General features: G+C 42.6%; 1 protein-coding gene across 2 annotated transcripts in view; it reads left to right on the forward strand.

Annotated features, from left to right (window-relative positions):
- Positions 1–4,227: 4,227 nt before the first annotated feature.
- Positions 4,228–14,123, forward strand: part of LOC146986146 (neural-cadherin-like) — an 85,793-nt gene continuing 75,897 nt past the window's right edge. Inside the window, exon 1 of one of the 2 annotated variants that reach the window (XM_085779810.1) lies at positions 4,228–4,337. Coding sequence is in view for 1 of the 2 variants with exons in the window: in XM_085779809.1 (XP_085635935.1) it covers positions 6,669–7,671 (1,003 nt within the window). In the remaining variant the exon portion in view is untranslated. Of the gene's footprint in view, positions 4,338–6,483; positions 7,672–14,123 lie in introns of those variants that run through there. The other variant, XM_085779809.1, reaches the window with a different exon arrangement.

Raw genomic sequence — 14,123 nt, forward strand, 5'->3', positions numbered from 1 at the left:
TACCACCAATGCTGCAGTTCCCCAAGGAAACAGGTGGGGGCGCCGGAGACCCTTCACTGTGACTGAGCTGACCATGGCGCCAAAAGGAGCATTAATGGAGGATATCCATCGACATTACTGCTTCAGTAAAGACATTTTGGCAGGCTGTGGGAAGATGAATAAGAGTAGGGGGTAAAGAAGACAACCAGGTAAGGACGTTTCACTGCGGCCAGGACGGACTTATGGGTCATTCCATGAAATCGGAAACTTTTGCGTCCCCAAGAAGTAGGCTAATCAGTAATAAAATTATGTTAACAACAAATTAATATGTAATTTAAAAATATATCATTACCATGTCTTCTCTCCTTACTATAACATCAAATTAAAGTCAATTAAATAAATAGTTAAAATGACTTTTATGCTGATGAGGGTGAGGTTTTTGGCCTGTCCCTCACTGTTGTTGTTGTACGTCAACAGGACTTTTAATATGTAAAATGTTGGCAAAATGTTAAAATGTTCATATTTACATATTGTTTTAAGTATGATCTTATTGTAAAACAGTGTTTTTGGTAATAATATATATTAATTATTATAAATATTTACCAATTTATCGGTGTCCCCTGATTTTATGTCAACCAAAAACCCCCAAAAAACAATGGTACATTCCAGATTTGACATGGTTGACAGGAGTTTGCATGATCTCTTACCCAGGATGCTAACAGCTCAGTAACAAGTAACTTTCTCTCATCTCTAATGTGCTATTTTTGATGTTTTTTCAAGGTTGGACCGGGGGGGACAAGCATACAACGTCAACCCTGTTACCACTTTTTAACATATAAATCTAAACAATTTTCTATTTCTCATAATATAATCGATATCTACAGGTAATTACCTTTCAAAGTAGGACAGTTTGCCCTTTAGCTAGCATTTATTTCAGATAGCAATGGGCAAATTAGCTTGAAATAGTCAACCCTGTTACCTTTGCAGTGCAGACAATAGAATGTGTGTCCTGTCATCTATTACTCTTGTCAACCCTGTTGCCATAACTTCAATCTTGTTGTTGTCATTAATTTGATAAAAATGTTTAAAAAAAGAAAGAATTTCAACTGTTACCATTATAATTAAAACTATATAGACTATATATAGAAAATATTCTCAATAATCTCTAATTAGAAATACTTTATATTGTAAAGTTTATGTCGGTAACAGGGTTGACAAGATTAGGAAAACATTAAAACTGTAATAAAATAATAAATTCCACAGCCTGAGATGGCACAACATTTCTTGTCATTTTAAACTTTCTTTGATTCCTGGCTACTTAAAAAATAGCAATTAAATTTTAACTTTTCAAAGTTGAAAAGTTACCGATTTCATTGAATGACCCTTATGCAGCCGTGAAACTTAGCTAACTTACAGCTGGTGTGTTGTGTTGACGAGGAAAACAAACAAACATGGCCAAAACTGCGGCTCACAGAAGCAGCCAAAACAAACAAACAAACAAAAAACAGGCCATAGCCTTTATGTTCAACTCATATAAGTGTGGGAATTCATTTTGGGGCAGTTGTTGTTGAGTGGCTGTATGAAGTTTTATGTGCCTGGGAGGTTGTGAAAACCCAATCATTATTATTCTTTAAATGATAGGCCCTGCTGGAAAACAAGTCCTCAATTGACTAAATAAAGCTTTTTCTCTCCTGAGGAGCAGCGAGGATGAACCACACCGATAAGAGACCTCTGTTTGGAGGGCATTATGTGATATATGAGCATGAAGTCCAGAGCTACTCTTATTAAGAAGCCTCTTAGCAGTGTACCCTAGAAAGAAAAAAATGAACAATGGCCTTCCTAAAATTAGAAGTGGGCAAATGAAGCAGGGTTGAGAGTGTGATTTTTGAGACAGAGAGGACTATTAGTCTACTTGCCAACAATGAGTACCCGGAAATGTTGAGTACCCCAAAGTTTTATGTTAGAAATATATAGTATGGGTCCCCAGTATTCAGAAACTGCCGGATGCTAACTTATATATATTGGGCAATTAGCATAATTGACACAATTGGCGTAAATTAGCATAATTGCCTATATGGGCAATATTTCAACAAAATTGACTTGGCTGATCTGGGCAATATTGGAGTGGTTTTAGGGGTTATTGATGATGCTGAATCCATTTCTGACATTTTCAAAATTCAAAATGGCTGTGACTGACCAGATTTTGGTCCATCAAAATCGGCCCACTGGCGGTTAAAATCTGGTCACTTCCGGTTTAGACAGCCATTTTGAATTTTGAAAATGTCAGAAATGGATTCAGCATCATCAATAACCCCTAAAACCACTCCAATATTGCCCAGATCAGCCAAGTCAATTTTGTTGAAATATTGCCCATATAGGCAATTATGCTTATTTATGCTAATTGTGTCTGTTATGCTAATTGCCCAATAAGTTAGCATCCGGCAGTTTCTGAATACTGGGGACCCATACTACATATTTCTAACATAAAACTTTGGGGTACTCAACATTTCCGGGTTCACAATGGGGCCCTATGGGCTGGCAAGTAGACTATATAAGGAATCTATTTTAATCTCTCAGACACTCACAGTCAGTCATCACTGACGATCTTTGCTGATTTGCAAAGAAAAAATTGAGGCTCTGAAGGTTTGAATAGGAGCAGATAATGAGGACTCAGCAGCTGGATCCAGTGGTTTCTGACCATGGATAATGAGTGTTGGCAGTGTCTTTGGTTTTGGTCCCACGTGTAAGTCATATCTAAGAGATGCTCCAGGATCACCATGACTGAGGGAATGATTAGCCCGGCTCAGATCTGGAGGCCTTCAGTATTTTTCATATTCCCTTAAATGGGTCCCTCATAATCCTCTCAGAATCATAAATAGCACATTATTGAATTTACAGTGTTAGTTCATAGCCTTGAACTGGTCGAGTAATGGAAACCTGCCTAATGGCTGGGGCTTGCTGGGATAATTAACTGAGAAAAAGAAGTGAGGAGTTCCGCTGTGCATCCAAGGCAATGTTCTTACTCTCCCAACTGTGTTTCAAAGAGAACATTATCACGGCTTCTCTCTAAAATCTCACCTCTTGGTTAGGCAGAGTGAGAGAGGGACCACCGAGCTGGGCTAATTTTCATTTTCTTTTATTTTTCAATGACTATCTCCTGTGTCTTTTTATGATGAGAGAAATCTTTTAATGTGCTAATAGAAAGGCGTCTATGTCTATGAACGAGACACTGTTCAAATCAGTGATAATTTTTTAGTGTGCTAATCACCGAGGTGACCCCAGGCTCCTCTAATCACAATGTTGATGTAATAAAACCGTTCCTCATACAAGTTGAGGCCCTGAAGTTGCTCATTTTTGTTTTTTATTGAAATAACAGGCCATGCATTAATCATGAAATTATTTTTGCCTTTTTTTTTCCTTCAAAGTGGATGCTGCTGTTCTCATTTTATTATACTCATTGGGTCTTTCAATGAACAAAACGTCAGCCTTTAGGAGAGGAGTTGTTCAAAGTAAAAAGGCCAGAGAGAGCTACAGTGTTTAGATATTTTGGTTTTGTTGGCTTTTTTTTCTGCCACTGACATTTTGAAAAACCTGATGGCGGCTCCTCTGCATAATTGTTGGGGGGAAAAGGTAAACTCTGAACCAGGTTGCATACTGTGCTCCATAATTAATACCTATATTAATAAACAGTTATGGTTTCTACAACGCAGCTTAAATACTACAGTAGGTGGTAGGAGCCTGAAGGGGATCATAGATCAAATCTAATTAGCCGTACCTAATACATGAGGGAAATGTCTTTATATTTATCCAGCTCCTCTAACTGCTTTTTGCCTTCAGGTTGTGATGAGGGAAAATGTCCCGAGGGACCCATATACACGGGAACACAACAATGAGCGGCTCTACGGAGCTGCTGCTCCTGTCGGGTGTCATGGATGTTTCCAGAAATGGCTCTTTGCAGCTCTTCCAGGAGAGCATGTGGGGTAGGGTTTCCATAAATGTTCATACGAATAGCAGCAACTAGAGAGGTAGATGCTTAGTCATCCGTTTTAATTGTCCTGTCATTCTTTAATAAACCCGCTTGTCTCAGCCAATTATTTCATTGACTTCTGCTGAACAGTCTATTTTTAAGATATTTTAAACACTGTACCTGCTCTCTGACATAAACTGCCTATTAACTGATGTTGGTGCCAAGTCCTCTTAACTCTGCCTTCCATCATTTCCTGCTTTTTTCTTAAGCTCGCCTCTCCAGGAGAAGTAACGGACAGCCTGCAACTTACAAGAACATACAAGTTACATTACGGGGCATCTGGCTCCCCATATCCCATCATCCCCCGTCTCGGAGGAGCACCGAAGCAAAGGTAGAATGTTTTAAATGCTACAAGGCTACAACCTACAACCTTGAGAAGCCACGGCTGCCTCTGCCTCTGTCTAAGTGAAGGGAATGGATTCGGTCAATTATTCATTAAGTAAGCATGAAGCTTTCTAATGTTGGTTGGCCGCTTTCTTCACTGAGATTTTTTTTCCTTAAATGCCCCGCAGCTTTGAGTTATCTGTTGGAGAAGGGGGATGATGAGACAGTTTTTTTTTAAATTCATTACAGCTTTGTTGTTTTTGTTGTGGTGTGTGTTGGCGTTTCATCTCGGTAGATAACCGCTGCAACCCTCAAGTAAACTATCCCTCACACTCTGGCCTGGCCCTGTGATTGAATTAGCCTTTGCTACAGCTATCTCCCATGCTGGCAGTCACAGTGAATTTCACCATGTGAGACAACATGATAAAAGACAGGATTTGATTTGCATTCATGAAGCACTTAGGAAGTTCAAAGCGAAGTTACAGAGCAGAACAGAGCGCGAGGGGGCCCTCTCAGACAGTGTCTATTTTAGATTTCACAATTCCACCTTAATGACAGTACCAGTGATGTTACACGAGGTCACTTCTCATCAACAGGCTCCCGTCACATTTTTAGTGCGCGGCTATTTTTGTGCACATATTTTTGAAATGCCTCTCCCTCCTCGGGTCAGAGATTGTAAAAACACCAATGAGCGCGGGGCGGCTCGTGTGTCCTAGTGACACAGCCCACAGCTTGTGCCACGTTAAAGGAATGCAGTGATCAACCAATATGAGTTTTGTCCTCCAGCTGCGGGCTGAGATTCAAAATTGTCTGGGGACTCACTGCCAGTTACCAGTTATTGCCTGAAAAGAACAGTTTACTGCAGAGAGTGGGTTCAGCTAAAATTGCAGTGATGGATAGTGGTTTCAAATTGATAAGGATCTTTCAGCGGGAGCTTTGATGAATTTTCAAACTGAATACAAATGTACCCTACAGTGTATGAGCAGAGGAACATTGCATGGCACCGTATTGCGTACCATGCATAACCTTGCATCCCCACAGTGCATATTAATATTGATCCATGCACATCTGAAGTAAAGGTTGACATGACATGGGGGGACAAACTCAATAGAGCACCCAGCAGTGCTCTCTAAGCCATTATTTCCTTATCTTTTTGACAGTTCAGAGCCCTCAAGTCCATGTAATATTTAGTCTTCTGACTTGTCACGTAAAGAGGAGTGAGGGGAATTGGAAGTGTGCAGTCTGCGGGAATTAGCAGTAGCCACCTACAGATTAGGTTTAGAGTGCTGTGGGTATTTGGCACGCTAGCAGAGTGGGAAGGGAGAGGAAGAGCAGTCAGGGTGACAATGTTAATTTGAACTCTGGTGCGCATATAACACTAGCTGCAAAGACACACGGAGGTGCTCTGTCTTAAATCATCATGTTTACACAGTTTAGTGGCCCAGATCCTAGCATTTGCATTTATATTGATGGAGGATTTTACAGTTTTGTTTTTTATTACTTCAAGCTAAGCATGATTCATGATTGTGTGAACATGTGAGCGTAGAAATGAGGTGCAAGTGTGACCTTACGTTTAGATAAGACTTCATGGTCACAAGGTGATGAATGTACTTCCTCACATACACGAGCTGCACAGGGAGAGAAAGTGGGTGCAGTGGATGAGTAATTCCTTCTTTCAACAACTGCACAAGTGTTCTTGAGCAAGGCAGGACCCAGCTGATTCATTAAAGCCAGTACTGAGAGAGACTGTATTGGTTGGTTTCCAGACAGAGCGTCACTTGGGGAAAAAAAAAGAAGCATTTTGTGCTCATTCGACCTCCTTTGGACCAAGAGGATGAGCGGTTTTCTCTCCATCAACTCTTCTTTACGCTCTGAGCCGATTTGTGGAGGACGGTGTCATGCAGCTGGGAGAGCTGCGTGTGCACAGGCTCAGCAGGAGTAGAGAGGACTGAGGCGGGCGTCCTCCTCCTGACCAACACCACCAACATCAACACCAGCAGCAGCACACAGGGTGGGGTTCACCGAGGAGTTTCCGTCCCCGTGCGCCACGCCCCCGCGCTTGGCGCTGTCCGGTGCTGTGGTGCTGAACACTGGGTGAGAACGCAGCCAGCCGACTGCCGGCAGCTCAGTGGACTGCCTGTACGCAGCCGTGTCACCTGGATCCACGGAGACGGATCTCCCAGGATGAAAAAGCCCGAAGTTCAGAGGAATCTCCAGGAAGGACCGTATCGTGGATAACTATGAGGGAAATGTTTCTCAAGTGTTTCTTTTTTCCTTTGTAATGATTTTCTACCAACCACCCTGAGTCGCTTGGAGGTAGGAGAACTTGGCCACCAACATGATTTGGGGTGTTTTGTTAAGCTGCCTTCTGACCGCGGCTGCTGGATATCAAACCCAGACGCGACTGCCTTTCTTTCACGGGCATGTTTTTGAGAACTCGCCGACGGCTTCTAAAGTGAGCGGACTAAGCATCCCGGTGAGGCGCATCAACGCGCAAAAATGGTGCCCAGTCTCCGGAATGCACTTCAAACTGTACGGGAACGGCAGCGAAGATTTCCGCGCCTTCGCCCACCACAAACGGGGAAACATATTACTGAAAACTTCCCGGGTTTTAGACAGAGAGGCTCGCTCAGAATACCTGCTGAGCGTGGGTCTGTGCTGCCAGACCTGCGCATCGGAGTCGGTCGTCTCCGAGGTGGCGTCGGTAAAAGTGGATGTTCTGGACACCAACGACCACGAACCGACTTTTCGCAGTGCAGACAACCTTCACATAACTTTAGACGACACCACTGCTCTCCGTAGCGTGGTGTACAGGCTGGAGGCTGTGGACGCGGACAGCGGCAAGAACGCAGAGTTGACATTCGTGTCTGTCCCCAAAAATGGCAGTTTCTATGTTGTCCCGAAAACGGGAGAAGTTTTGCTGGTCGACTCTATCCTGGGGCTCCCCTCCAAAGTCAAATTCCGCGTTTTTGCCAGAGACCACGGTTGGCCTCCTCTGACCAGTAAAGGTGTAGTGATCACTATCGCTCCACAGAGATGGGCGACGCGTCCTGCTGATTTAGCGCGCCCGGCGAGGGCTGGTGGGCGGTCGCCGAGGGCATTACTTGACCCCGGCACCGTGATTTCCCTCAACGTGTCTGAAGATGCCAGCATCGGCTCGGTCATAACGAGCCTCAGTCCCACCAGGTTTCAATCAGCCGCCTACGAGTTGATCTACCCGGAGTCAGACAGCTCCGCGGTCACCGTGGGGCGCGACAGTGGAGATATCACGATAACCAGGAAGCTGGACAGGGAGACAGAGCCCTTCGTGGAGCTCACTGTTAAGATTCAGGATAAAAGAGGTGTGTAGAATATTCCTCCATTAATCCGCACTTAGAGTTGGGTAATGCACCCCCCCACCCCCCCACTCCCTCCTTTCTCTGGGAATTATTTGCATTGTGGTGATCATGCCCTATTTTAATGGAATGCTGCTGTGGCCATCTGGACACCTCACTCCTCATCAGTGGAGTCCCCCAACAGGCCTGTCACATCCCTACAGTGGTGTCAGTGTATTTACACCATATAGGCTCGCTCCACAGGTGTGCCTCATTATTATCCACCTACACACACACACACCTGAAATATCCCCCCCAGTGATGGCACATTCAGGCTGGAGATTTTCCGTGTGCTCCAGTATCTGGTAAATTTATTATGATATGCATGAGATGTTTTGGATTGTAATCGGACGTTAGGTGCTGGTTTGAAGCAGCGAACACACGAGTTTATGTTTAAAGGTCTTTGTGAAGTGGTTGAATTATGTCCTTGATTGACATAGTTTGTGACTGTGAAGTTGTTTTCAGAGCTAATCCTTGCAGAGTGGCAATCCAGTGCGACCCGGTCTCTCTCATCGTTTGGCATTACCCCTCTAATCCTCCTCTTATTCACTCTCTAGTCCCGGGGATTTGAAATAGCACTGCCACATACAGGCATCCTCTGAAAATCGGGGGAGGAAAAGGTGAATCCTGTCAGTTGGTAAAGTTTTGGTTCTCTCCCACTTAAAGTTAGAATTCGAGCTTAAAAACAACATTGGGAAGAAGAAAAACAAAAACAAGGAATCCAAATGATTTGCTTTGTAATTGAGCAACACAGTGCACAGGAAACACTGTGCACTATTTTCATTCGAATAGCATACTGCTGTTACATTGCACAGCATGTTCTAGATTGTAATTGCATGCCTGATTGGGACACATTCTTGTAAGGGGGTGTCTGGAGGTTTTTCAGAGAGAGCAAAAAATAGTCAGAATTCTGACGGCTTTTTTTTTCTCCTCACAGATTCGTAACAGAAATAAGCCGCTCCAGCCTGACAGATATTCAGATACCTTCCTCCATTTTACCTCTCTCACCTGCAAAACTCTCCTCTCCTGATCAAAGGCATGGCATGTCCTTTATCCTGTGACTACAGCTTTCCAGACAGAATCCTGACGGAAGTCTGGGAGGACAGGCCTTTCTTCTGCCTGTCTCATTCCCAATCCTTTTTTTTTTTTGAATTTATAGAGATTTATGCTAATCTCCCATGTGAATTTGCTTCCCACCATTGCATGTGGCTTTGCATGGGTGTTGCAACAAATTTGAGGTCTGTCTCACAGATAAAGGAGTGAGCTCACAGTAACGTGAGAGAAAGAGACAGGATGAGTGAAATGCTTCTCATGTGTGCATCTGCCCTTGTGGGTGTTTCTTTGTTATGCAAGTGTGAGACTGCGTGTTCATTTGAAAATTGACCCCGGATACGAGAACAACAGTTTTAATAAGGCCCCATGCGTTGCATCGTCTCCACTTATTTTACCGCGGCGAACTTGCTGTAGCACAGAGCTGTCCGTGGTGCTGACAGTCACCTGCTGAATGTCAAACAGAAAGCACTGTCAGGCAACAGTCTGGCAGCAGTTCAAAGAACCGTCTAGTCAGCAGCATTCAGAGCTAACCTGAAAAAATATTTGCTACATTACTCACATGTATGGATGGACAAAATCATAGGAACACCCAAGCACAAACCTGTGCAACAACATGACAAAGCAAAGCCTCAAAAACCTGTGCCAGAGTTTAAAAAGAAAAGAAAAAAAAAGAAACAAGACTGTGACAAAGGTATAGGACAACCTGTACCTTTGTAATCGTGCAGGTAGTTCTTATTGCAGCATCATTGTCGGGATTCCACTCAGCTATTGAGTTTCCTTTCATTTTCTCCACACCTTCTGCACAGTCTGGCATTTGATTCTGACATGAGGGAACCAATACAGATGAAAGTCTTACCTCTGATGCTACACACACATACGTCTACTACTACTACAAGCATCCGCCCTAACCTATAACGTGAATGTGTAAATTAGTAATCGCTTTTATGCATAACTATGCAACGTTTGCTCTCCGGGATAATTCAAAGACACACACATGTTCATCACATTCCGTGTGTGGGGACAACGTACATGTGGTTGGTTACTGTTTAATGCAGATTTACAAAATATATGGTGAATGTGTTCATTAACTGGCTAATGTGTGCGTGAAATGCTAATCACGCTGGCACAAGGCTTTCTTATGTTAATAAGTTTGCTGTGGGTACAGCGTTATGATTAGAGCTGTTATTTGTGCTGTTCAAATGGAGATTAGAAAGTCTAGTTTGACACTTAGATATCTTAGATAAATTATTCTGGCACGCTGCAGATAAGGGGGAGATGGAACAGCAGTCCTGGATTACTCTCAGTATGGGGTCTATCCTCATTGACATACTTACCTGAAAGAAAATGCGCTTACCAAAAACTCATCCTCTGTCCCCCGATGGCTGGTAGACGTGACATGTTTGAATACTGAGCCGTCTTTGTTGTTGTTGTCGTATTGATCAAAACCAATGATGAAGGATTTTTTGTTTGAATAGGTGTTGAATAATAACACGATTAATTAGCCACGTATGTGCTGAAGTGTTTTGCTATTAGGTCAGGTAGTCGAGTGCCACAGTATTTTGCACAGATTTGACTCAGGAATTTGTCCTCCATGCAGTAATAAGGCAGGCCTACATGCACCCAAATGGGTTTTCTCGTCATTGTTCTGAATATAATTAAAATAATTTACCATAGCTCTCGTATCACACCCTGCTGATATCCACATCTGATATAATTAGTCAACGGTGTGATTGGCATTCCCAAGCAGAGATTGATAATTTAATGTAATCATGCAACATATTCTCACATCTGACTGCTCAATGGGAACAATTACATTGTTTAACCAGAATGGGCATATTCTTTACTCATTCTCATTTCTAAAGTAATAATACATTTCATATTACCTTCTTGGTGCTGTGATGCATTACCCCACTTACTTTTTCATTTCACCCACAAAGTTAGGAATTACTTTGTCTTTTGCAAAATGTAAAACAAACATTTCACTTAATTTCTTCTCAGTTAATTATACCCTAAAACTTTCTTTAATCTGGTGGGAAAATGAGTTTGTGTAACACTTTATCTGTGAAAATGTACAGTATGGGGCATTATTTTTAGTTAGCTGTACTTATTCAGAGATCATAATAAGACATTTTCGGGGGGTTTAGGGATCTAATTAGGACTTTTTAGAGTGTACATAAAGAGGGAATTTCAGGACCCCTGTCAGGCTTTGACACTGTTCCTCCCACTCTGATGCATCAGATTTAGTAGTCTCACCTTGTTTGTCTAAGGAGTCTGTTCTTGCTCAGGGTGCCATGAAAGTATTCCTCCTTTATCCTCGACTGGATCCCCTGCTAATGTTGGATAAATATTTACCTTCTAAGCTCTATTCAGAACACCAACAATCCCTAGAGAAAACGACGAAGTGATATTTTTCTGACATAGCCTATGTGTATCAAACCAGCAGTACAAGGGGAAAAAAAAGGTAAAGAAGCAATGGAAGTAGGCCATGACTCATGACTCACACAGTTATGTGGTGTTGTTTTGAGGAGAGGGAGTGAGGGACCTCTCCAGTTCTTCCTGTAAAGGATTTTTGCTGGTCCACAGAGGACGTCAGTTTAGATTTGTATTGGTGGGGAATTTCTGCTTTTGGTTGTCCCTCCCAAAGAATCCTTTTCTGTGCACTTGAGTAGGAATCTGTTAATGGTATTTGACGTGTTAGGAGGAGTATTGAACAAGTGGTGCAGTCCTTTGTGAGTTGGAGTGGGGTTATATTGGAGTGGTTTCTCCCTCTTGTTTAGGTATATGTGGGCAGGGTGGCATTCAGCTTGTGGTAATCACCTCCTCTCAACCTGTTTTGTCAGGGAACCTTCTCCAGCTCTCTCTCCCTCCCTCTCTCTCTTTCTCCGTCCTCCTTCCCCGCGTTCCTGTCCCTGTCTCATAGTCAGCATCTCGCCTCACGCTGTCTTTAATCCAATTTCCCCTTTTCCTAGCCCACCGCTCCACCCTATCCCAATATTTGCATATTCCCCTTGTGTTGTGAAATGAATTGAGAAGAGACCCGATCTCATTTTTGTTTGTAATTTGTGACTGTGGGGGATGTTTGTTTAAGTAGAAAACAATTTCACAAAAAGCTGCCTGCATTTATTCAATGTAGTAAAAAAATATGCCTGTGGTGATAATGTTTTTTATGTGATTGTGAGCATGTGTGTTATTTCATGTGCATATGCATCAGTCAGCCCCCCCCCCCCCCTTTCATCCACACATCTAATTGTGTAAATTTGTTTGTGTGTCATTGTGCATGTGTAAATGTTATGATTGTCCTTTCAGTATACTGAATCCCCTGCAGCAGAGATTCTCAGATTTGTTGCATCTGACGACATGCTGCGAAGCTGTAACATGCCTAGAGCATTTGATTTCTGCTCTGTGGTCCCTCAGATATGAAATAGATGTGTCTATGCAACATCCCTGCAGTCCTCTGTTGTCTACAGTCCTAGCATGTATTTGATGCCGTGTAGGAGGAAAGGGAGAGTGCGATTTTTTTCTCCTTTTAAAGATGGTTTTAAGCACAGATAACAAGGAAAGGATGAAGGAAAGTGGCTCTCTTGTACATGCAGAGGAGATATTTAGAGTGGTTACACGACTCTGCTATCAGGGGCACAGAAAGGTCAGAACAAGCTGTGTTGCTGGGGGCATGGTCAAGATCAAGAAGGTTATGGCAAAGGTAAGAACCCGGAGGAGGAACGAGAAAACACATGGAAGTATGGACGCAGAAAAAGATGGAAGCAAGCCTGTAAAAGCGTGCCAGTTTGTGAGATTGTTTTTCTCCTGCGTGCTCATAAGCTTTACTCGTGAAAGGCTTCCAGATCTGAGGCAGGGAGTTGTATACCGCTGATGAGAGGTCAGCTTGGTGAAACATAATTGTCAGATGGTTAGAGGGCAGATGCGAGAAACTATTGGGGTGGCAGGAGGGGAATGAGGTGTGCATGTTCTCTAGCCTGTAGAGCAGAGTGGATGGTTACAGGGCGCACAGGGTTGGGAGAAAAAAATACAAAATATAATGCCGTACAACTGTGAAAAGGGCACTCTGTGCTAGTATTTGCTGGAAAACTGTTGGGGGACGAATACAGAGAAGATGAGAAGTATGACCTAGCCTTTGAAACGAAGGTAGACAGCAAAAAAAGAGCGTTATATACAGTAGTAGCAGAGAGGGATGTATCTGACTTTTCCCCTCTCCATGCTGATTCTGATTCCTTCTTCAAGTTACATACAGTACCTGCCTATATTGATCTGATACCAGTGTTGTGCTTTCTTTATCTTTCTCTTTTCTTTTTCTTTTTTTTGCCAAATTTAAAACCAAAACTAACAGGAATCGTTTTTTATGTAAGGTATCATGAGGCCAGGTGTTCTCTAATAAGGCCCTCAAAGTAAAAGACACAATATGCCGTTTGTAGTTTTTCTTTAGAACAACACATGAAGGGGTTTTCTGATCTGGTGCCCCAATCAGCAGGATGGCAGTGCCTTCTTAAACTGTTACAATTAATTGTCACCTCACCTGCTGTCTGTTTTAAGACCTCACTACACAACGGTTAAGGTTCAGAAACACAAACGACTGGGATGTTTAGGTCAGTACGTGGTTTGGGTTAACAACCAAAACAATGTCATCATAATCTAGTTAATAACTGCTTTCTGATGCTGAGGAGAAAATACCATTGACTAACCTTAACTCGTGTTGTTAGGAAGTGAAAAGCCAAAGTTTGATAATTTTCTGACTCATTCAACCATCTAAACCCTTTTGTGGACTTTGCAGCTCCATAACAATGTCACAGTACATCTGACTGACAAGAACCGTCATTACCACAGCTGCTAGAGGTCTTTGTCTCTTCAGTTGTAAACATGTCATTATTAGGCAGTTGCTGCTCCAATCTTTTGGGTACATGATGGTTTACCTTTCTGCATTAAAATGTCTAAACAACTAGATTTATGTTGTAGGCTATATTAGTTGAGTTTTGTACTTACATGTAGATTATCCTATTTGTTTGCAATAAATCTCAAATCTAGAGAAATCTGTTTTTTTTCTCAATACCTTTGATGTGTTCACCGGCCACTGGCATCATATCCCTGTTGTGCATGTGTCAGCATTTTGGTTGCCTGCCAGAAGCAGTCAATTATTAAATTATTATCCATTAAAAAACCTCCTGACCCTCTGGATCACAAGTTGTCGCAGAAACAAGCCCCGCATACATTTTCAGCAGCTCAGTGTGGAGCCCCCTCTCATGTGACTTTTAATGTGAAACTACTTTATTCTGTTTTTTCTTTTTCTTTTTGTTTTTGGAAGGGGGGCTTTTGATCAAATGATTGTTTTGGCCAAGGGGACCTGTGCAAATGAT

Source organism: Trachurus japonicus, chromosome 6 (genome assembly GCF_045865225.1).
Source record: "Trachurus japonicus isolate A0001 chromosome 6, Traja_1.0".
In the NCBI taxonomy this organism is placed as follows: domain Eukaryota; kingdom Metazoa; phylum Chordata; class Actinopteri; order Carangiformes; family Carangidae; genus Trachurus; species Trachurus japonicus.